This window comes from Vicia villosa, linkage group LG1 (genome assembly GCF_029867415.1).
Source record: "Vicia villosa cultivar HV-30 ecotype Madison, WI linkage group LG1, Vvil1.0, whole genome shotgun sequence".
NCBI classification, from domain to species: domain Eukaryota; kingdom Viridiplantae; phylum Streptophyta; class Magnoliopsida; order Fabales; family Fabaceae; genus Vicia; species Vicia villosa.
In genome coordinates this window covers 72,426,851-72,453,133 of record NC_081180.1, presented here as the reverse complement: position 1 = coordinate 72,453,133, position 26,283 = coordinate 72,426,851, and the positions used below count along the sequence as shown (strand labels likewise).

General features: G+C 32.3%; 1 protein-coding gene and 1 non-coding gene across 2 annotated transcripts; both read right to left on the bottom strand.

Annotated features, from left to right (window-relative positions):
* Window positions 1-5,025: 5,025 nt before the first annotated feature.
* TRNAT-UGU (transfer RNA threonine (anticodon UGU)) lies at window positions 5,026-5,097 on the bottom strand. Its single transcript has one exon. It is a non-coding gene; the product is annotated as a tRNA-Thr (tRNA).
* A 2,651-nt stretch (window positions 5,098-7,748) lies between these two features.
* On the bottom strand, window positions 7,749-10,916 carry LOC131641749 (ubiquitin-conjugating enzyme E2-17 kDa-like). Its single transcript, XM_058912057.1, has 5 exons — window positions 10,834-10,916; window positions 10,614-10,693; window positions 9,671-9,798; window positions 8,208-8,312; window positions 7,749-8,103 (listed from the first exon to the last, which is right to left on the bottom strand). Exons 2-5 carry the CDS (start codon window positions 10,681-10,683, stop codon window positions 7,960-7,962), a joined length of 447 nt encoding a protein of 148 aa, XP_058768040.1. The 5' UTR covers window positions 10,684-10,693; window positions 10,834-10,916; the 3' UTR covers window positions 7,749-7,959.
* Window positions 10,917-26,283: the final 15,367 nt, after the last annotated feature.

Genomic DNA, 26,283 nt, shown 5'->3' with positions numbered 1-26,283 from the left:
TTCTAGCTTAACAGACGATCTCAACATTTAGAACCTTCTTATGTTCCAACTTTTACTCTGGTGTCATAACTCTAATCACATTTTCTGATAATTAAGTCTATTGGAAAATGAAAATCAAATATTTTAGTGACACAAAACATCACCAGAACTAATCCCGCATACTAATACATAAGTGAAACCTAAAAGACAAAGCACCTAATGTGCTCAACTACATCCCAAAACATACTACTTAGAGTCCATAAATTACTACTAATCACCTAAGTTACAAGCGATGAATTTATTTAATTGGAATACAGATAACTTACATAAAAGAAGTTATCATGCTCCAAATTTCAACTATATCCAAGTGATGACACTTTCATTGCATAGATTTTTTTAATCTATTGAACTAATCCTAAAGTCAACAACACAATTTAGAAACTAAGTTTTAAAATTCAGATTGCATTCAAAAATTGGCATAACTTGCATAAAATTTATTATTACATTCCATTTGTGTATGTGTATGAAACCAATAATGCCTAATGTCACTTCATTGGAGTTCATTAAAGATACATAATAGAGTTTCTAGTATATTTTGACCTTCCTTTAGTTCATGGTTTGAAATTAAATTTTAGTGAGAGGGGATAACTATTTCTTATGAAGATTAGACTTTTGATTTAATTCAACAAAGGGGTTCTACTTGCACTTTTCTCATTTTTCTCTAAGTGCTCTATGTTTTCACTAGGCGAGATCTCACTTGTAATTAGTACAACATGTAACTTCAAATAGAGCACCCTACTTGTTCCTCCAATTTCGGAAACAAGAACGTTTTGCACGTTATTTTTTATTCCTTTTCTTTCTTTTTTATTTTATTTTTAATTTTTTTATATTAGTCATGTAATAGATCTTTTCATTATTGCAGTCTAATAATATTGGCTCCTCTCACAATTTTAGTTTAAAACATAAGTTTTCCTATTTTCTAGTACATATAACCTAACTTACTAGCTATGTACTTCCTAGACTTTAGTTGACACAATAGGGGTCATCATAAGGCTACACAGTGAACCAATTTTTCATTAATTAATCATCATATTTTACATAAAGTTTTCAAAATTTCAACAATCCATTATTTTATCCAATTTAGTGCTACAAATTCTCATATAAAGAGAATTAATTCCATAAGAAAAATAAAGTACTTGTAACCATTAACTTAATTAAACTAACAATTAAACTAAACTAAACATCTCCCAAAAACTTAAAATAAAGACATTGTCCTTTCTGTTAGGATATGGAAGAATGAGACAAGAAAATAACTAACAAACAATAAAAATAACTAAAACTACCTAATGGGTTATATGATTAAGAAGGATTACCTTTATAGGCTATAAACATGAAGATTTGTTTTGTCCCTGTTGTTACGACATTTTTCTCTTCACACCAACTTCTTTGACCATAACCATGTTTTCCTCTTCAGTAAGAACCAAAAACTTGTGCCTCATATTCAACAGTTTTTGCTTTCTTCTTTTTCTTTTTTTATTTAGAAGAAGTAACTAGGAAACCCCCCCCCCCCCCCCCCCCCCCCTCGCCCTTCCCCTTTTCATACATATTAGTGTCAACTGTTAGAAAAAAGGTATGATAATCCTGGATATCTTCAAGAATCGTGTTTGTTCACTTTCCGAACAAAGTATTTCGACCCTATTCTTGTCGGGTTCACGAAATCTTTGCGGGGATAATTCTTGAAGAACAATCTGTTTCTGACAATAGAGAGCAGATCAGAATGTAGAGAGGAAGTATGTAATTTCGTATATCAAATTGAGACCAAAAGACTCCTTATATAGGAGACCAATAATAGAAACGAACAGACACACCTTTTCGGAAAACAGTTATGTCTGTTGGAACGGGTGCAACTATTCAAACGAATCGTTATGTCCGTTGGGAACGGGTGCAACTATTCAAACGAAACGTTATGCCCGTTTCTATTATTCATATTCAATTACGCGTTTGGCTCGACGAGCGTGCACTCCGCACTACCCTAACTCGTTTCAAACTTAACGCATAATTGCATTGGCCTATAGTAAATCACATTACTACCAAAATGCATTGATGATACTAAGATGAAAATTCAATCGTAAGACATTTTCGAATATTTGTTTGATCGTTATTTGTTCAAACTTCCTCTAGCACTTCACCAAACACCTCCTTTGCATATCCATCTTCCTCTGCATGGCCTTACTTCTCCCTAGTGTCTTTGACTGGGACGTTGTTTTCAACCTCTTCAATAACAATATGCTTCTTCTTTGTTTCCTCATGTAGCAAGTCCTTTTACTCAATTCCTTTATCTTATTTTTATTCACCCTTCTTTTCTTTCTTCTCTTCCTCGTTCATTACCTCTTATTCCTTCTTCTCTTATTTTTTTTCATCTCATCTTTCTTCTGGTTCTAATCCTCATCATTTTGTTTGTGAACTTTTACTGACTTTTTCTCTTTTAGAACTTTGCTAGAAACAACCTTCTCTTGACTTTTCTTTGGATTCCTTTTTAATGGGCTTAACTTTGCACTAATTATAGATGTTGTATTAGGGATTGACTCTGACACCTTTTTTATCTTCTTATTTTTCATGGAGTTCTTCTTAGTTGACGGTGATTATGGTTGCTTTCCATAAATATATGGAGAAATATATGGGTTTGTTGTAGGCGCGTCCTCCACATCTTCCAAAATATGGTAAGGGAATGTGGGAGAACTATTCAGGACTCCGTCTTTAATGTAGATAGTGTAGAGCCTTTTGTGCCATGTGTGTGCCTCCTTAAAAATGTCCAATAGTCTACTCATTTTATGCATCTTTAATTGTAAATTTAGTGATTTCTCTATTGCTCTTGAGGTTAATGCTGATGATAGGTTCTGAAATGCCTTCTTTTGACTCTTGGCCACATGGCCTTTCATCATATTTGCAATTTCCTTCCTATTAAAGCCAACCACTAATCTGAGTACCTCGTCATTATTTATGATGGGACCCAGATCTCTATTGCATTGTGAAATGATTTCTCGACATATGATTTTTCCAATGTTGATGGGATGCATGCCTATGATACAGAGTATGAGCACCAAGCATGATTTTATACGTAGTAATTTTTTTGGCACAACCGCTATAATATTTTCTATTTAAATACTGCAAAAAGGAAACAAACAACCCCCACATATGAACTATTCACCACCAAATAGAGATTTTAACACCCTTTCAAATACACAACACCAAATACTTACTAAAACATATGGGTGTATGAATACATCTTCACTCATTTTTCTTGGATATATTTTTGCTAGATTTTTCCTTTTCACTCATGCTTGTGCAAATTTCTTTGTTAGTTTTTTCTTCTTTATTCTTTTCTATTTTTTGTGAATTGTTCTTCCTATATTTTATTTTTATGGTGTTTCTTCATTTATGCATGTTTGTATTTCTTCATTCTTTTTTTCGTTCTTTGTTATATTATTGTTTTCTTTTTTTTCTATCTTTTATGAGTTTTTTTTCCGTTTTTGTATATACTTGTGTGTACTGCTTATTTCTTTTATCATTTATTATTCTAATCTTTATTTTAGTTTATGTTTTTTCTCATTATCGTTATTGATTCTATTATGGTTGTTTTCGTATACTTTCATGATATTCTCATTATTTAATTTTCAAAATAGTATTTTTATTCCTTTAATAAATACCGACATCAGGAGTTAGTATTACCTTTAATATTTATTTGTGTTAATGTAATCTACTATGTTGATGTCACAAAGTGGGGTGAGATCAAATTATTTAAAACAATTGAAGAAAGTAGAAAGAGTATGTTCAATTGGCCTATGAAATTATTATTTTATTTCATATTTTGGTACTCTTATAAAATATATGGTGTGAGAATGTGATTTGTGATAACGCTCTAATCATGTACACTCTGTCGAGCCCGGGCTCAACCCCTCATTTTGTTGTATACTCTTCATCTAATAGTCGATTTTTAGACAACACCAGGGAAAAATTAGTAAAAACAAGGTGTGAAATTTTTAGACAAAATCAAGAGAAATATTTTTAGACAAAATTAATAGAAATAGGGTGTAAAAATAGACTATAAAATTTTTGCCCGGGCTCCCTAAAATTTCTGGCTCCGCCACTGGCTCTAATTCAGTTATTTTATTTTAATATCTATAATTTTTTAAGATTAATTATTTAAATTAGTGAATATTATTTTTATGTTTTTCATTTCAAAATTTTCATTAATTGCCTTTGTACCTCTAAAAACTTGTAATATACAATTTTGTTTATTTGTGTAATGTAAAAAAAAATACAAGTATATGTGATTCCCTTATAAGGGCACGGAGACTCAGAGGATCTATTAGGTATATTACACTATTGGACGTGAGGGCTAGCTCACAACGGCGAGTAGTCACATGGAGGTTTTTTTAGGCTATTTTAGGGATCAGATCACGTGTGCTGAGAGGTCATATTGTTGGCCGGTGTTGCTAAGCCGCAGTCAGACGGTCGGAATGATGTTTTTAGGGTTATTCAAAGTAGAGTACTCTTTGAGTGATGCTTTTATGGATGTGAGTAATAAGTGTTACTTGAGAATTGTCCCCGTATCCCTTTTGTGGGATAGTGTATTAATAGGAATTATCCTCTAACTAGAGTTTTTGGCCCCAAAGGTGTGGTCCTAACCGCTCCGTTTATTAAGGAGATCACAAACCAACTATATTTTCGGAGTCAACAAGAATTCATTCTTACTTAATTTCCACGTCGGCGAATTATATGGGCGGCTACATTGGATTTCATCCAAACAACATGTTTGCTAGGCAGTGGGCTCCCTAAAGAGACTTTTGCTAAATGGGACACTACAATTTATTAAAAAAAAATTTATATGCAATACATATAAAACTAATTATTTCATAATACAATAATGAAAAAATAAGTTATAAATTGAACTAAATACATGTGCCAAGGTAATTATACTAATATTCTAACTTATACTATTTTCATAAAATATCATGTGTGGTATTTTATATTTAAAAAAATTATTGCCCTCACGCAGGATTGAACTACGGACCTTCAATTTACAAGACTGACGCTCTACCACTGAGCTATAAGGGCAACTTATATATAATAATTATTTATTTAATCAAATTAAGTAAATATGTTTAGAAATATTATTCATTGATTATGGTTGAATAATTTAATAAAGTTTTCATAATAACATTATGATATTTAATGTTAAATTTGTAACATCCTACCTTTGTCCCTAAATATAAGATCTCATAGAGTAAATTACGGTGATTAAGAAAGTTTGTTAGAGTAATAAATTATTGACTATTTTGTATAATTTTACAAGTTTGTCTTTAGGGAAGAGAAATAATTAATGTGTATGTAACTGTATTTATTACAAATTGCAGTAAAATATGTAATATAAATTATAATTAGGGGTATGTTTGGAAAAAAAATAATTAATACGCTTTGAAAACTGAAGAGTGTCTGATAAAAAGAGACAAAAAAAAAATTCAAGAGGGTCTTATAATTAAGGACGGATGTAGTAATATTTGCCTTTAAGAACTGCAATTGACCTCAAGATAGTTGAAAAGCATAAACACAAGTCAAAGAAATCATCTATAATTGAATTTAAAAAAAAAAAGAAAGTGGATTCTCTTTTCTATCTTACCATTGATTATGTTCATAAGAGAATGAATGATAAGTTGGTGCTTCTTTTTCTATCTTACCATTGATTATGTTCATAAGAGAATGAATGATAAGTTGGTGTTTCTACTTCTGATTTGTTCATGTCTCGTTAGCTTGTGAACAATCTATGTGTAACTCTTTTACGACGGTAGTTTTTTTTGGTTAAATTTGACTCTAAACTATGGATAGAGTATGTTTTATTTCAAGTGTTCCATGAATATAGTCTATGTTCTCTTAATTTAATGAAATTAAGTTGACGGTGTATAAAAACTATAAAGTTTTTATAGTTTCGAAATTTGATGGTTATTATGAGAAAAAAAAGTGAAGCCCCAACAAAATAAATAAATACGTTATATTTTATACAATTCTCTTCATATCAAACATAATTGTTCAATTTGACTTGATTTTTTATATACTGATACTTGAGTTTCCTTTCTGAAGCACAGGAGTAAAAAAATGAAGAAAAGATAAGTAAGAAACAAGTAACCATGAAGATTAAGTTATGAAAAAAAGTGCAGTGACGATAATTGGCGGCAATAAGATAATAAGAACAGTGAAAACCAATAAAGATCTATGAAACACCTTCCTAATTTGTAGTTTGACCTTATTATTCATCGACACTAGTAATTCTCTAAGTTGGAGAATTTATCTGGTCATCTCCCATTTTATACATGCCACCCTTTTAAACACGGAGAAAATTTCATATAAATATTAAAAAATTTGTTGGATTTACCAATTTACATGTCTAATGCTACATACCAATTGAAAAATTTCCGGTATATAGCAGTAGTTAAAATTAATACCGGATGAAATATCCGATATATGAAAAAAATACCGAATATTTCAAATTTCCAGTATGATTTCAATTTATAAAATTACCGATTCAGAACTGCAAAGATATAAAACTTCATATGGCATATCAGAAATTTCAAGTTTTAAAAAAATTTCTAATACACATCGAAATTTCAAGTTTTAAAAAAATTTCTAATACACATCGAAAATGTAGAATTTCCAATATTAGTTTTCTACAGGAAGTTCGGAAAATGTAGAATTTCCAATATTAGTTTTCTACCGTAAGTTCGGAAAATTTACGGGACAAAGTAATAAATTTTGTAAAATTACCAGAATTTCTAAAATCTCCGGTAAATCGCACCGGAAATTTTAAATTTTTCGGTAAATTTTAAAATTTTCGATAAATTGATATCGGCTAAAAAAAGTACCGAAAATTTACTTTGCGGTACTGAAAAATTGCTTTTTGATGATTTTGGCAACATCAATATTTTTTCTAGAAAAGATATAATTTTTGAGTAAATAATATCAGGAGCATTTTGAAAATAACATAAAATGGAAGAGTGGCATAACTTGGGAGTAGCAAGATAAATTCTCTCTAAGTTGTTGTGTTGGACTTTTAGAGACAAGCCAATGCAGGCGCTCAAACCTAGTTTATTCTCAATTTAGTACAAACCCACCAAATGCAAAAAATATGCTCCTAGAATAGCCTTCAACTATCTGGTTTCTAACATCATTTCCCCCAACAGTCGTCCTCTACTGGCAATGCAACATCCAAACAAAATTTGGTTAGAAAGCTTGTTCAATTACACTTACATTACATTCAAGTAATGAAATCAATATTTGTCAACTATAAGACCTAAGTCAGTCCGATTACACGTGAATTTCCCCTTTTGTATCACTTCCTCTTTGACACATCTATTTAGAATTTCTCACACTATACACACTATAATCACCATACCATAACAGTATTGAAGTGATTTACTCTTTCTCACCCTAGAATCACTGTCGAAATTGACATGACACCCACTTTATAAAGGCTCGACAAAAAAACAACCACGCCGAATCAGAATCAACGTAAGGGATCTAAAAGTATAAGGTTCTAAAAGCTCAAAAATCATATACTACATATTATTCTACCCTTAAAAATCTCATCTCACTTAACTGTGACTAACTTGAACATCTAAGTTCATTATGACTAAGTTGAACATCTAAGTTCACCGCCTTTTTCGTAAACTACCTTGGTCGAGATAAAAAAATGTTACACAAAATGTAAACTAGACTAGACAAAATAGATGTAAATATATAAGCCAATAGCCAATTGTGTTCATAAACAAACTTCAGATAACACAAATCTGCCTTTCCAAAATACTGCACGGATCAAGTTCAAGTTGGCAGAAAGGGGAGTAGAGTATCACATTTGTTTAGATCAATTCAAGACTATTTATTATTTACTACTTCTATAGAGAAAATTTAAAATATCTTAGCCATCCCTTAACCCATGGCATATTTCTGGGTCCATGAACGAGCAGTGGCCTCATACTTCACTTTGTCACTCTTGTACATATGGGCAATTTCAGGGACAAGAGGATCATCTGGGTTGGGATCTGTCAACAGAGAGCAAATGGACAGTAGCACCTACAAATAAAATTAATGTTTTAGTTTCTCTTCCAAGAAAGTAGTACACGCTTAATATAAACTTAAAACACATTTAATATAAACGGATAGAGTAGTAAGATTACCTTGGATATTGTGAGGGCAGGGCTCCACTGCTCTTTGAGGATGTCGAGGCAAATGCTACCATTACTGTTGATATTAGGGTGGAAAACCTTTGTGCGGAATGAAACCTGAACATATGCATACTTAATGTCACAGAAACACTCCCACAAAGTGAAATCATTAAAGATGCTAACTAAAGCTCATATCAAATTCTATATATCAACAACAAATGAAAAAAATTGCAGCAGTTATCTCAATAATAAACAAGTAACTACCCATAATTAGGGTGGATTAAAGATTAGAGATTTCAATGCACAAATATTGTAGGATCATGTTGTGATGACTGACTTCCAATATTACAAACAAAAGGAGGAGAAAACAAGACAATCAGATGAGTAAATCAGATATATTATATCAAATATTGTGGAAGAAGACGTATACGGTAACATCATAATAACCTTGTAACCCTAGATTTCTTTTCGTTTGTAACCCTAGATTTCTTTTATACCTCAGTCGTTAACCAGAACATCATGACGACCTTGTAACCCTAGATTTCTTTTCTATATCAGTTGTCTATCGTCAACAGTAGAGATTCAACACACAATAGAGACTGGACAGCAGAATAAAGATTGTGAAAGGAAAAACAGAGAAAAAACAGGGACCGAATGGGAGAAGACGAATAGAATGAGATGAGAGCTAAAGAGATGCGTGGGATCACAATCTCACTATTTTAAGATATTTTTGCAATTTCACTTTGACCTCAGCAGAATAAGATTCTGCACCGGAGTATGTACAATGGCAGGGCATAGCTAGACTTTTTGAGGGAGACACATTAAACATCATTCGTTAAGCATTGATAAAGATGTGGGGGTTAATTACTATTAGGTGTTATTTTTTTGCAAAAAAGGGGGGTGAAGGCTAAAACGACATACATCAGAATCAAACATAATACGCGGTGGCTGCATAACATGTACTGATGCACTACTAGCAAGAGTTGGTATTAAAACAGAAATAATTGTGTGTGTGTGAAGTGCAAAAATAAATTGGAGAAGCCATAGTTCCCACATATCATAGAGAAGATCTGCCCCTGCTTGTGTAGAATTGTGAAATCGCACAATCTAGCTACTTAAATTACAATTTTAACAACATTGTAATATCACACTTCGCAACAAATATCCAATCCACTACTATTGAGATGTAATGCACTACATTCTTAAAAGCTTGTGGAATTGCTCATCAACTTCAATACAACATTTATCCTTGCAAAAAGATTTGTGGAGACAATAGATTTTATATCCCTCACTATATATTGATTCCTATTGCTATATGCTGGCTTAAGTGAAATTTATAGTAACATGATTCAAAAAAGAAATGTAGCTAACATAAAAGTAAAGAAAGTTATTGCATAAAGGGTACAACTAATTCCTAGATATATAGTTCAAAATCTGTCTGTAACAAGTTCGCATAGAGCAGAATTTGAGTTTACCTTGGGTGGTTTGAAAGGATAATCAGGAGGGAAGTGAATTTGCACAAGAAACACGCCTCCAGCAAATGGGCTATCTGCTGGGCCCATGATTGTAGCTTGCCAATGGAACATGTCATCAGCGACAGGGCCTGACCATATAAATTAAAAACAATATTTATTATATTGACTGAGCAGTCCAAGTGGTACTAAGACAGGTATTAATCAAACAAGAATAATTAAAGAGGTCCTATTCTTATTAGCATTGTGTTATAAGCAAAAACTAAAAGCTATGGATTGCAGCATAGTTTAATGTGTAACACGAATTTTTTTCAATCTTCTCTGATTTACTTCTAGTTCTAAAAGAAGATGGGGATAACCCCAGGCACCCATACACACCCATACACTTTATCTTGGTCCTGTAACCATATCAAAATCGAGAACCTCAGACATACCAAAATCAATTTTAAGTTTTCATAATACCTTTCGGCTCTCCCAAAAGTGAATCCAAACACACTTAAACGAAAACACACCAACACAAACAACATCGTATATATGCTTACAATACAATACACACATGCATATACATATATGGGCGAACAGGGTTTTAAAAAAATCCATACAATCGCAAAAACCTTTACCGATACTTCTTTTAAAAACCTTGTGCGTGCGTACATAATAGGCATATCAAAGTTATCATCAAACTTGGTTAAAATTTTACCATCAAAAGAAAATATTTAAAATGAAGTACAGTAACTATCAACTATCAAACCATCATTATTTCCGTATCTAACAAATTTCTTTCTTAATCCATTACAATCCGTGGTTTAACTCGAAATCTAATCTCTAACCAGAAACACAAAACATTTCAATAAAATCAAATATATATATTCAAAAATCACTCTTAAAAATTCCAAATAAAACAGAGGAAACAATAAATCAAAGGCAAAACATCATATAAAAATACCAGCACTGCAAGAAGCAGGAGGATCCTTCTGCAAGTCCTTCAGTTCCTTGTTGATCCGCTTCGAGGCCATCTCGTCAACACTGATCACATTATCATAAAAAAAATCATAGGTTTACGTAAACAATATAATCACAAATTTTGTATAAATAATCATATTCAAAAATCAGAGAATCGAAACATGAGAGAAAAAGTGTGAGAAAGTTGAAGATGAATCACTCACCTTGGCTAGGGTTTGAGAGGGTTTGGGGCTTTCGGTGGATGAAACAGAAAAGGGTTGTGCGTTTTGAAGAGTGAAAAAAATGAGAAACAAGGAGCGTTTATATAGTGGTGAGTAGTAAGCATAAAACTCGTGCTTTCTTTGCCACGCACTATCTTACTTGGCACTCAACCTATAAGCAACTTTATTCTATATTCAAAAATTAATATAAAAACCATGGTCAAATATCTTTTCTATTATCTTATTATATAATTTGATCATAGTTTTTAAAAAGTGTCCCTTTAATAATATAATATTATTTTTAACTTCTAGAGCTTTAACTTTTAGTAAAATTCTTATATTTTTTTTCACAATTTTAATGTTTTCTTGATTGTAAAGGTTTTAAAAAGATAAAAAGATTATGCATAAATTAAATCTTTCACAATTTTAATATTTATTCTATTAAATCAGATTAAAATTTTTAAATTATTTATATTAAATGACAGAGTGATATATTTTTATTAGATAAGAATCAGTGCATTTTTAAATAATTTATGATACTTAAATTTTTTTAGTATTTTAACTAATCTATTATCAATGCTAAATAATATATATTTTATAAATTATATAATGTTTTTTCAAAAATAATTAATTTATAAATATTAATAATTTATTTACAAATTACATACTAAAAATTTATACTTATTTAATTTAATTAATATGTATTATTAGAATTTCACGACTCATACATTAAACTGTGCATTTTTATTTTTCATTAAAAAATTACTTTTACAAAACCATTTTATCCATAGTTTTAAACTCTATCAAAATAAAATATATTTAAATTTAAATATTCTTTAATATTTAAATTTAGGAAAACATTTCTTACCTATTAAGAAAGAATAAAATTTAAATTTTTAACATGAAATAAATTAAATATATATTTTTAAATGTAAAAACAGTCAAGATAAGTAATCAAAATCTAAATCAATAAATTCAATTGTGAATGCTTTCTTTTTTTTGGAAAAACTTTTTATCGTACTTTAAATAAATATATGTATAAAAAAATCTTTTAAAAATATATATCAACTAATTAGTTTTAGAATAATTTTGTAATTATTAAAAATGTATGGTTTATGAGTCTTAACTTAACTGTCAAAAGTCGATATTCATAAATTGAACATCATTGTTTTTGTTTGAACACATATTTTTTTAGATATATATAAATTTTTTAAGTGTGTGTCTTTTAGCCATACTAATATTATAAACGCCCTTGTGTCTTTACAATATACTGATCACCAGGGCCGGATTTAAACTCGTGCAACCTGGCCCGTAGCATAAGGCCTCCGAAAAATCGAAGCCTCAAATTTTTTTTTTTTATAAATTATAAACAACTGCAGCAAATGGTAACTATGTGCCAAACGGCTACGTGCTTATTATTAATTAAAATTAGCAACTCATCAACTCATATTAAACATTTAAATATTTTAAAATTAACATTTGAAATATATATATATATATATATATATATATAATTAAATATCCACAATTAATATATTATTAAAATATAATATATATAAATAATTATTTTAATATTATTTATAATTTATACAACATATTATTTTTTTTATATTCTTTTTTAAAATGATTAATTTTAAAAATTAGAATAGGGCCTCTAAATTTTCTAAGACGGCCCTGCTGATCACTCAGACGAACTTTCATAATTCCTCTCTTTCACACTCTGAAGCTTCAAGTATTGACATTATCTTTAACTTTATCACATACGAGTCTTGAGTCCTCTTGATAAGGCATGAGATATTTTTGTATTAGTTGTCATCATCTGAGATGTTTTAAGTCACCAATGGTCATAAACCATAATTCTTTACTTGAGAGTCATTGGACTAAAGTGTTGACTTTAAACAAAAGTCTTTAGCCTGATTCGAAAGGATATCTTGATCTCGATCAACCACCCTGTGCATCGTTGATCGCTTGAGCTTGACTTAAAGTGTTGTCAACATGTAAACCACTTCAAGTATTGTTATCATGAAAATCACTTTATCGTCAAAGCTATCGCTTCTTAAATGTTGTTATCCATGAGCTTTATTATCTTATATCACTTCTTGATTATACCTGCAAGCACATAGATCCATATTATTCTCCTTTTTTATGATGATGACACATCTCTCAAGGAGGTGGTAAAAGAAAAAGTAAGTAAATAAAATTTGGAATGGTTAAACTCCCTATCACATGAGTATGGAGTATATTATATTCCCCTTAAGAGTATATTTCTCCCCTTTTGTCATAATCAAAAAGACAGATAAAGATGCTAGACAAAATTATAAATATGCAAGCATATAGTTCACATAGATCACCCATTTTACTGAGGAAGGGAAAAATATCTTATTAATTTAAAACTAAAATTCAAATTACAATAAGCACAAAATTGCGGGAATAATTCTTAGAAAGTAAGAAAGATGGAAATTTAAACACACTTAAACATTAAACTTAAAGCATATAAGTGAAACTACTCTTTATTATCCTCCTCATCATCGGTGAACATCCCTTGAGATAGATACCATAAGTTTTGTGCAAAATAAAAAAGTCATGAAGTTGATCTTCTCAGTTGTCCACTTTAGTCTCATGATTATGACCTTACGTAAGTCGTCAGCATATGGCATTTCGGAGATTTCATAGTTGAAATATTCTAAATTCATGGGTTTTTCTTGTTCTTATTCACTACTACGAAAAACCTTTTTCAAAACGGTTGGAAAAGGGATGCCATCATGCGTGACATACCGTTATGAAGTAGCGCGTGGTTGTAAGTTTGTTGTTTCAACCACGGGCACGCGTGTAAATTTAAGAGAGCGCCTAAGAGGGGGGTGAATTAGGTTTTCAAAGATTTATCCAGTTTTAGAATACTTGTACTTATTTTTTGGTTAAGTGTTTGAAGGTTTTTGAATGGTTCTTTTCTTTTCTTGGTAATAGTGATGAAAGCGGTAAAATGCGGAAAAGTAAAGAACACAATGATGTATACTGGTTCCCCTCACAATCCGAGAGTACTCCAGTCCCCTTTCAACATGAAAGAGATTTTACTATTGTTAGATCTTTGTACAAGCCTACACCAAGACTCCTCCTACAATCTTCTAACAAAACCACCAAGAACAATCCTCTTGGATTTTTCACTAACTTGTTTCCAACAATCCTGGACAACAAGATCTCAATTACCAAGAACAATCCTCTTGGATTTACTATCTTGATTATGAGAACAATCCTCTCACTAATCAAGAACCCTTGCTTTCAACAATCCTGAATAGCAAGTCAATAATAATGAATATATTTGAGTAGAAATGTTAATGAACATATATCAATCTATAAGATTGATCTTCTCTTTCAAGCAAGACAATTTACAATGATATAATAGTGCTCAAGTGTTTATGTATGAATGAGAAACTTTTCTAACAATGTGTAGAAAAAGTTTCAATGAAAGTTCAAGTATGAAACACTTGTATGAAAATATATGATGAAAATATATGATCAAAAAAGGGTGGTAAATTGTAATGAAAGAGGTGAGGAATAAAATCTGAAATGTATAGTATATATAGGTGACTATATGCCTCTTAGAATGGTTGCATATTGATAGAACAATGCAATGGTTAAAGGTTTGAAAGATGAATTCGTTTGGGACAGATTTAACATGAAAAGTTGCCACTGGTTCAGGTGTAACCGGTTACCTAAAGCATGTAACCGGTTACATGGTTACGTTACAGCCCCGAAATTCAAAAATACGATCATGTAACCGGTTACCTAAAATGATGTAACCGGTTACATCAAGTAAAAATGCCTAGAAATAGCTACTGCCAATAATGTAACCGGTTACATGAATGTTGGTAACCGGTTACCTCAACTCAAAAGGTAAAAATGCATGTTTTTCAAGGTTGGAAACTTATGCCATGCATATATGAGTTTGGGCATGCATATGTATGAAAGTTTATATGATTTTTGAGCACTAAGTAGTATCAATGTAAAAAGTATTTAACTTGTACCATTATGACTTGAAGATCAATCAACCAAAGCTAATCTTCATGAAGGTTGCAATCTTGAACCATAGCTAATTTGATCTTTTTGCTCATCCTTTATTGATGCATGCTCATGATAGTTGTCTTCATCAAAACATAGTATTGTAGAAGCTTGCCTTCACATTCTCCCCCTTTTTGATGATGACAACCTTTGAAATATGAAGTGTAATGCTCTTATGTGAATGCTCCCCCTAATTTTGATAACTCCCCCTAGATCAAAGCTCTCCCTTGATTTTTGAGAATATTATTTCTTTATTGCTGCAAATGTTAGAGAGCAAACAAGCATACACATATACACAAATATCTTCTCCCCCTTTGTCATTATCAAAAAGGATGGGAAAAAGATAAATTAATATAAAATATGAACACAATTAATTCTTTACCTATGAGTTTTACCTCATGAGTGACTTCATCAAACATTCATCTTTGATAAATATTATTTTGAAGCCTTTGTCACAAAGTTGGCTTTTGCTTAGAAGATTTTGCTTTAGTCTTGCAACATAAAGTAAGTCTTCAATTGATATGAAATTTAGTACTCCAACTTTGTCAATGCCAAGAATTCTTCCTTTAAGGTATTCTCCATATGTGAAATCACCTTTGGACTTTAAAACTAGATTTGAAAGTTAGTTTATATCTCCTATCAAATGCTTAGAACCACCACTTATCAAAACATCATAGATTTAAAGTGGTCCATAAGCAAACCTACAAAACAAATCAAGTTTGATTTGGTACCCAATGTGCTTTGGGTCCATCATAGTTAGTTCCTTTCTTAACCCACACATAATGACCACTTGCCACACTGAAATTTCTTACATAGCAAGCATTAGGTGTATGACCAACAATACCACAATAAAAATAAGTAGGAACAAAATTACTTTTATATCTAGGAACATATGGTTTCTTTTTAGGAAACCTTTTAGGATGATGATGAACCTTTTGTGCTTTATCCAATTTGTTGAATTGTTCACTTGCCTTCACAAAGATAGTTTTCCTAGTACTTGGTTTGTTAGACTTTGCATATCCAAGACCACTTCTATCATTAGGGAATCTTTGTTGCCCAAGGACACCTTCCAACTCAATTTGTCCTTTTTCATACCTTTCAAGGACTCTCTTTAGTTGAACAATTTGAAAAGAGAGTGATTCACAATTCTTGCATGACACTTCCTCCTTTTGAACATTAATAATTTTCTCTTTTTCATCCTTATGTTCTTCTTCAATTATTTTAAACTTTTCTTCTAAAGATGATATTATTTTCTTTTGAGATGAAATAGTTTTATAGAGAATTTTGCATTCTTTTAATAGTTCATCTATTGCACCTTGTGCATCAATATCATAAAGAGAAAATTCATTACTAACCTCATTGTCTTCATCATCGGAATGGTGTGTTGCTACCAATGCAAGATTCACATGTTCTTCATCTGAAGATGAACTTATTTCATTGTCATCCCATGCTACATATGCTTTCTTTGATTTTTTATCCTTATTTTTCTTGAAGTATTTGTTCTTCTTTTCAAGTTTAGGGCATTCACTTTTGACATGTCCTCTTTCTCCACATTCAAAGCATTTAATCTTCCTTGTTGGTGCTTCCTCTTTAATGATCTCCTTTTTCCTTTCTTTTCTTAGAAATTTTTCAAACTTTTTGATAAACTCATTATCTTCTTCACTAGTGGATTCATCCTCTTGATTGCTATCATGATGTTTGACTCTTGTCTTCAAGGCAATATCTTTTGAATCTTTTATTTGAATTTCATGCGTTTCAAGTCTTCCGAGTTCTGTTTCATATTCTTGAAGTTTACCGAACAAGGTTGCAGAAGTCATCTTTGATAGATTCTTTTTCTCGGATATCGCCGTTACTTTCGGTTGTCATTCTCTCGTTAAAGATCTAAGTACTTTTAGATTTAGTTCTTCGCTAGTGAGGGTCTTACCAAGTGCCTTCAAGTGATTTGTCAAATGAACGAATCGTTTTTGCAATTCGAGAATAGTTTCTCTAGGCTTCATTCTAAACAGTTCGTATTCTTGACTTAAGGTATTCAATCTTGATCTTTTAACTTCGGTGGTACCTTCATGAGTTTCTACAAGAGTATCCCATATTTCCTTTGCGGTTGTACATGCCGATACTCGGAAAAATTCATCCATACTAAGAGCACCTTGAAGGAGATTGACCGCCTTTTTGTCAGCAAGAACCCTCTTTCTATCGTTATCATCCCATGACGCTTTTGGTTTATCCGATCCAACACCGTTAACGACAGTTACAGGAACATGAGGACCTTGTAGGACAGCCTCCCATACTTCTTCTCCTTGTGCTTCTAGATGAGCCTTCATTCGGATTTTCCAAAAGTCAAAGTATTCACCACAAAAAATTGGAGGCTTGTTGTTAGAACCACCATCTCTGAAAACCGGATTTTGATTTGCGGAAGCCATTCTGGATCTTTAGGAACAAGTTACCTATAACTTGCTCTGATGCCAATTGTAAATTTAAGAGAGCGCCTAAGAGGGGGGTGAATTAGGTTTTCAAAGATTTATCCAGTTTTAGAATACTTGTACTTATTTTTTGGTTAAGTGTTTGAAGGTTTTTGAATGGTTCTTTTCTTTTCTTGGTAATAGTGATGAAAGCGGTAAAATGCGGAAAAGTAAAGAACACAATGATGTATACTGGTTCCCCTCACAATCCGAGAGTACTCCAGTCCCCTTTCAACATGAAAGAGATTTTACTATTGTTAGATCTTTGTACAAGCCTACACCAAGACTCCTCCTACAATCTTCTAACAAAACCACCAAGAACAATCCTCTTGGATTTTTCACTAACTTGTTTCCAACAATCCTGGACAACAAGATCTCAATTACCAAGAACAATCCTCTTGGATTTACTATCTTGATTATGAGAACAATCCTCTCACTAATCAAGAACCCTTGCTTTCAACAATCCTGAATAGCAAGTCAATAATAATGAATATATTTGAGTAGAAATGTTAATGAACATATATCAATCTATAAGATTGATCTTCTCTTTCAAGCAAGACAATTTACAATGATATAATAGTGCTCAAGTGTTTATGTATGAATGAGAAACTTTTCTAACAATGTGTAGAAAAAGTTTCAATGAAAGTTCAAGTATGAAACACTTGTATGAAAATATATGATGAAAATATATGATCAAAAAAGGGTGGTAAATTGTAATGAAAGAGGTGAGGAATAAAATCTGAAATGTATAGTATATATAGGTGACTATATGCCTCTTAGAATGGTTGCATATTGATAGAACAATGCAATGGTTAAAGGTTTGAAAGATGAATTCGTTTGGGACAGATTTAACATGAAAAGTTGCCACTGGTTCAGGTGTAACCGGTTACCTAAAGCATGTAACCGGTTACATGGTTACGTTACAGCCCCGAAATTCAAAAATACGATCATGTAACCGGTTACCTAAAATGATGTAACCGGTTACATCAAGTAAAAATGCCTAGAAATAGCTACTGCCAATAATGTAACCGGTTACATGAATGTTGGTAACCGGTTACCTCAACTCAAAAGGTAAAAATGCATGTTTTTCAAGGTTGGAAACTTATGCCATGCATATATGAGTTTGGGCATGCATATGTATGAAAGTTTATATGATTTTTGAGCACTAAGTAGTATCAATGTAAAAAGTATTTAACTTGTACCATTATGACTTGAAGATCAATCAACCAAAGCTAATCTTCATGAAGGTTGCAATCTTGAACCATAGTTAATTTGATCTTTTTGCTCATCCTTTATTGATGCATGCTCATGATAGTTGTCTTCATCAAAACATAGTATTGTAGAAGCTTGCCTTCACAACGCGATCGTTGTGATAAAATGTGTAATGCGCTATCTATCACAACGGTTGACGTAAACAACCGTTGTCATAAATATAGTGTCATGGGTTCGATATCCAGCTACAACCAAAATTAAAGCGCATAAAAAAATAAAATTTCACCACAGTTATAAATTTCAACCATTGTGGTATATGTAGGAGATTGTTTTAAAATATGAGATTGCTTGTTTTTCCTGCCCCTCATTAACCATATACAACCATTCAAATAGATTTTTGAGATAATAATCAGAAAAATTAAAGTATATTTGAAAAACAAATTAAACGATCCAATATTTTTTGATTGCATGCCTCTTGTAAATCATAATTTTATCTTTAGCCTATAAGATTTTATTCAATCCCAAATTCTTCAAAGTAATGTTGATGAATGAATGTCAGTCTGAGTCTTTCAAACAAAATTTGATTTCCTCTTATTTTCTAGGTTATTTTTCAAACATCAAGATTTGTGTGAAAGATGCAGATTGACATCCATTTATCAACATTGTTTTGAAAATTTTGTGGCATTGAATGAAATTCTATACACTAAAAAGGAAATTATGATTTACAAGATGCATGTAATTGGAAAAAACATTGGATCGTGTAAGTTGATTTTCAAGAATAATTTTTTTAGTTATTATCTCAAAAATATATTTAAATGAATGCAATTTCAATTAGGGGTTAGTGAAACAAGCAATCACATATGATATAACAAACTCACTAACAACATTTATCAACAACATCTTCAATTAATTAACTTAGATTGGAAGAACTTAATAACTAACCATTTCTCGAAGCTTTAAGTGATAATTAAAGAACCATAACCACTTGCTAATTGCACGTGAAAAACCATTTATTAACAAAAAACACAAAACAACATCAACAACAACAAGAACATTTATCAACAACATACATACCTTTAATCGAAAAAAACGATTGTCTCATAATAAAGTTGAAGTTGATCTACTTATGTTACAATGAAAAAAATACAAGGAGGATGAATAGGTTCATCCTCCTTGTATTTTTTTTCTCATGCTATGTGAACCACAAACTATCACGTGAACCACAACCATACAATGTGAATTTGAATCCTACAAACACCATGAAAAAAACAGCATGTTAACATAAACTAGCATGACATTGTAATCCAACAAAATTTATCAACATGCATAATAATAACATCAAAATAACAACGACATACACGAAGAAGAGAGAATATGGAAAAATATTTGTCAACAACAACAAGCAACAACAAAACATGATAAACCGAAGTAAATAATATGAAAATCATGTCAACAAACATTTATATACATTTATCAACAACAACATACAGCAATAAAAAAACATAAACTATCTAACAAGAATAAAATCATATAAAAATCATGTGAAACATAACAACAACATACACGAAAACGAGAGAATAAGAAATAATTATATTCTAGGCAAACAACACAGGGTGGTGTTTGTGAGTGGTGTCAATAATTTTAGTAGACCTTTTTAGTATCTTCACTAAAATCTATTGGGTCCAGAAAGGGTGGCAACTCATGGGGGTGGATTCTATTTCCTCTCTATCATTGATGATTTATCTAAAAGAGTATGAATTTACATTCTGAAAAGTAAAAGTGACACATTTGAAAAGTTTAATGAATGGTATACTCTTATAGAAAATCAATTGAAACTAAATTGAACGTATTAAGAACTGACAATGTCTTAGAGTTTATTTTAAAGTAGTTTAATGAGTTTTACAAGAAACATGGTATCAAGAGGCACATAACCGTTGGTGGATGTTAGGTGCCAAATTGTGTTAATATTTGTTCTTGTATTTGGTACCTTTCGACTATTATTATCGCATATTCTTGTGATCCCCGTTTATTTTGTAGTAAATAATAGTAGTTTAGTTAATTAAGCTTTCATTTTCTGTTAATCTATTTTCTAGTGATTTTTGTGCAGGTTTTCTTTTTTGGATGGAACTTGAGGCTTGGATTGATGAAAGAATTGCAAACAAAAAGTTTCAATGTCAGGCTCAAGGGCGCGTCGCGAGCAAGAGCGCGCGCCGCGCGCTGAAAGGAAAATTTAAGATAAAATTCCAAGGGCTTCCGCGCACCGTGAGCATAGGAGCGCGCAACGCGCGATTTAGGGCGGTTTGATCATTAATGAGGTGGGCGCGACGCAAGCTAGAGCGCGCGACGCGCACTTGACAGAATCTGAATTTTGTATAAATACATCAGTTATGTTTTTGAGATAAGTTACACCATTTTTGAGAGCTAAGAAACCCTAATACAACTGTAGCAACATAGAATCGAAGAATCAGAGCATTGATCGTCGAGAAATCACAGTTGATGCTTGCTATTCTTCCTTCTTTCCTTCCTGTGCAAGCTACCATGTCTATGGATAGCTAAACACTTTTGATGTCAAGGCTTTGATGTAATCCTCCTTACTTTTTGTATGTTTTTCTTATGCATATTGTGTATAAACAAGTTATTAATCAACATAGATGATCTAGTTTGTTTACTCTTGAATTTCTATGGTTTAAATGTTTGTGAAATACAATATTTCAATCTTGATCTAACTTTATCATCTATCAAACATTAAGTCTAGACATAGAATTAATGGTTGATAATCACTTTGTATCGGTTTATAAATGTTATTTGTATTGTTCAATCGGTTGAGAAATCGTTGGTTGAACAATAAGGTAAATCTTGCTATAACATTGCGGAAACGAACGGTATAGACGAACGATACGTGAAGTATTGATTGATAACGAATTCATACGCATGTTTTTAGGAAGACATACAATTTTAGGTTGATTAAATCAAGTCTTGGTACTTTTCTTTAAACTTAGAACTTTCCTAATTTTAGTCTTTGCTACTAAACTTGTGAATGATCTTTTACCAAACCAAACCCAAAGTAACTTTAACTCGAAACAATATAAACTATAGAACGACGGTGATATCGCACCAATCCCTGTGAAAACGATAAACTAAAAGTACTCCAATATACTTTCAACAGTGGAACACCTCAACAAAATGACTTAGTATAACACATTAATAGAACCATTTTAAAGAGAGTAAGTTGTATGTTGTTGGGAGCTGGGTTGCCAAAGAGTTTCTGGGGTGAAGTTGTTCCTACAACAGCTTACTTGATTAACAGATCTCCATCCACAGGAATAAACTTCAAGACACCTCTGGAAGTTTGGAGTGGGAAACTGGTAGATTACTCAATTTTGAAGATTTTTTGAGCCTTAGTGTTTGCTCATATCAAATAAGACAAACTTGATACTAGAACTATACAGTGTGTCTTCATTGTTTATCCTGAAAGAGTGAAAAGTTACAAACTATGGAAGAAATATCCTAAAGTATCAAAATTTACCATAAGTAGGGATGTTACTTTTGATAAGACTCGTATGGGGATGAAATGCAGAGAGATGGGTGTTAAAGAATTAGAAACTATGGTGGAAAAGACTCAGATAGAGGTTCCTACTTGTGAGACTAAAGACGAGAAGGTTGTAGAGACTCCCGTGTCTAGAACTATTAAAGGGCAACATACGATGTCTCCTAATTATTAGTTGGATCATGATAGATTTAGGAGGGAAATTGTCCAACCTCAAAGGTACATTTATGATGATCTTATTTGTCATGCTTTGAATGTAGCTAAAGGGTTGCAAGACTTAGAACCAAAGACCTTTAAGGAAGCATTGAAAAACAAGGATAGTCAAAGATGTTTGATGGCAGTAAATGATGAGATGAATTCACTAATGAAGAACCGTACTTGAGGGCTTGTGAGACTACCTAAGAAACAAAGGGTGGTTGGATGCAAGTTTTCAAGAAAAAGGAAGGTATTCCCAGAAGTGAAGAACCAAGGTTTAAGTAAAAACTTGTAGTGAATGGTTTCACTCAGGTGGAAGAGATTAATCACAATGAAATTTGTTCACCTGTGGTAAAACATTATTCTATAAGGGTACTTATGACAATCTAAGAGTGAATTTTTCTTATCTCAATCTAGTTACTTGAAGAAATTGACGAAGTTGTTTAGAATGCAAGATGTTAAAACTGTCAACACTCCTTTGGGTCATTACATGAAGCTTTCGGTTAAACAATGTCCTTAAACTGATGAAGAGAAGAAGATAATTGAGAGTACTCCCTGCTTAAGAATTTATGTATGGTATGGTTTGTAGTAGACCGGACTTAGCATATGCAGTCAACATAGTAAGTCAGTTTGTAACACACCAATTCTACCCAATAATTTATTCACAAACCATAGTATACAAATTCCAAACATACACATGGGATATCACATTTCGACATTTAAATCATTTATGGCATACATGCCTTTAACATAGATACATAACACCTTTATTAAGAGCAGACAAACTTAAAAAAAATAATTTAGTCTTTAAAAATCACTTCATCAAATAAAATCTAATCACGCAGCGGATTCACAAAACTTCCCAAAATTAAGTTAACATCATAGCATCTTCGTAAAACAACTTTAAGTTACAAATCAATAGCAAAACATCACTAAAAATTCAGCAAAGCAACAATAAATAAAAACATGCGTTTGTCCCCCCGAGTGCCACGTATTAGAACGACAACCAACTCGACTCACGACGCCTAATCTTCACTCGTTGCCATCACTTGCACGTTACCAGTATAAAGGCAATGGCGAAAACAATTAAAGGGTGAGATATCAAACAATATAAACAAATTTATGATAAACAGTATATGTTCAGGTTCAAGTTATAATATACATCACTTTGCATTTTCAACCTAAAGCGGATAATTTCAATTCAAAAGTCACACACAACATCATAAACAATACAAATGAATGAGACATGACAAGTGCAAATGCATGTGGTACCCAGGGCTTCAGCCCCCATCGCTAATTGCTAATTAATAGAGGCGTTCCAACAGACATAAGCCTTCGTCACTGTTCGCCAAAATCAGGCTGTCATAAAAAATATGCAATTCATGCGACATAGATGAAATGCAACAATCACAACCAAATCACAAAATATCGTCACAGGGCATTCGCCTATATTCCCGGCCAAAATCAATAATTATTGATAATACATCATCACTTTATTTCCCGCATTTCACAACAATTCACAATATTCATAACAATTCATCGTGTCACATTATCGCCAAAACATCACAAACACAATGGTTAACGGACTATTCCCGAATGCCCCGAATATTATCCTAGCTGCTATGTACCTTTTTCGTCCACTGTGTATTTATTTATGTTCATTAAGTATTTTACTCTGCTACTATCAAATGTTATGGTAGTGCTACTTTGAAATTATCCTGCTAAATAGTTTTATAGGTATTTGTAACCTGCTACTAATGTTGCCTTTGTTTTCATTATTTACGTGCACCTGCTATATACTTCTAACACTCTAATTGCTACTTAAAATGCTATGGTATTAATTTGATCAGTAAGGCTTTGTTTGGATTGATGGAATCAGATGGAGCGGAGCGGAATGGAATGGAATAAAATGATATTCCGTTGTTTGGATAATTTAAAAACGGATGGAGCGGAGCGAAAAAGAGTGGTATGGATTCCATCCCTTTCCATCACTTACCACCATATTCCTTCCCCTCTGATTTGGGCGGAATGAACAATTTGTCTTACTCCGTCCTAAAATTTCCAAACAATGGAATGGTGCATTCGTTACGCTCCGTTCCATTCCGCTATGCTCCATTCCGCTCCGTTCATTTCGTAATATCCAAACATAGCCTAAATGATTTAAGTCTGCAAACTAATCCTAAGTGGTACCTAAATGTAATACTATAATATTCATTTCACTAAGTTAATAAAAAGTAGCATATAGTTGCAATATGGGACACCCCCCCCCCCCCGTCCCCAATGTGCATCACCCCGTCCCCAAATGGGACTCCCCTCATAAACAAGGGCGCCCGCCCCACCTAATGTGTGTGGTCTTCCCCACTTTCCACTAAGGGACGCCCGTCCCAACAAGGTATGGCCCCGTCCCTTAACTTTTTCTTCTCTTTCCAGACTCACGTTTCATTCTGGTTCCTCTTCATTACTCAACCCATAAATACATTCAATTTCAGAACATTCATCACTACAACATCACAGATTTATTTTCAGCACAAAAAATTATTCATCGATCACAATTTCAATTCATTCCAAAATCACAGACAACACAGGCCAAATAATAATCACATAGCAACAAATGTTTACACACAGTTTCCAAGAACAGCAACACAACATTACCACACATATTAGAAACTAAACCGAAACATAAAGATAATACTAATACCCTAAACCCCACATACGATTCATCATGTCCCCTTTTATAGAGAAAGAACCCCACCCTTACCTTTGGATCAAATGTCGCTCTAATTTTGTTCCGGTTGAAACCCCAAAAATTATTCTGCTAAGCTTTTTCCCTGAACTCTCTTCTTCTCCTAATTCCTTTCTTACTTACTGTTATTTCTCAAGGTGCCTCAAAATTATTTTTTCTGGTTTTTGGAAACCTAAGTGACACCACTACCTCACTATTTCTAATTGGGCAAAACCAAATACGCGTACAGTATATACTTAGCCCATTTAATTCAATTATAGTATACCTCCTAATATTTTATGACTCAATTACTCGGTTAATTTAATTAATCGAAATATTTCTCAAACGCCAAATATTATTCTACTAATATTTTTAATACTAAAATTTACTATTAAATCTCGACCCGCTATTTCGTTAAAATACCGACTCGATCGCTCAAAACGCGCCAAAACATGATAGATACTAAAATAATCCAAATTAAATAATAAATCATAATACGGGTGTTACACAGTTTATGGAAAATCCTTGTCAGGTTCATTAGGAAGATTTGAAGTGGGTGTTGAGGTATTTGAATGGTTGCTAAAGGGTGGTTTAAAGTACATAAGTTCAACTTAAGAGGAAGATGCTCTTGAGGGTTTTGGAGATTCAAACTATGCATGTAGTGTGGACACTATAAAATCCCTATCAAGTTTTGTGTTTACATTGTTTGGGACAACTATAAACTGGAAGGAAAAATCAACAATTGGTGGTTGTGTTATCTGCCACTCAAGCGGAATATATTGTCCTTGTTGTAGGGGTCAAGAAAGCCATATGGCTTAAAGACATGATTGGGGAGTTAGGAATTACTCAAGAATACGTGAAGATAAATTGTGATAGTCAAAGATCCATTCACCTGGCCAATCATCAAGTTTATCATGAAAGAACAAAATACATTGACATGTGTTTACACTTTATAAGAGACATGATAGAGTCAAAGAAGATTCAGGTTAAGAAAGTGCCCTCAGAAAAAAAATCCAGTTGATATGTTCACCAAATCATTGCCAAGATCAAGGTTCAAGCATTGTTTGGACTTGGTCTAATTTGTTGAAGAGTGATTTAAGTTTTGGAGAGAGCAACAAGGTGGTTGGTGGTTAAATTGACATCACCATCGATTTAAAGTCAAAGTGGAGAATAATTGTAATATGCCTTAAAACTTCAAGTGATAAAAAGAAGGAAAAGAGACATATTTCGGTACTAATAATTTTTCGGGCTTGTTCGCGGAC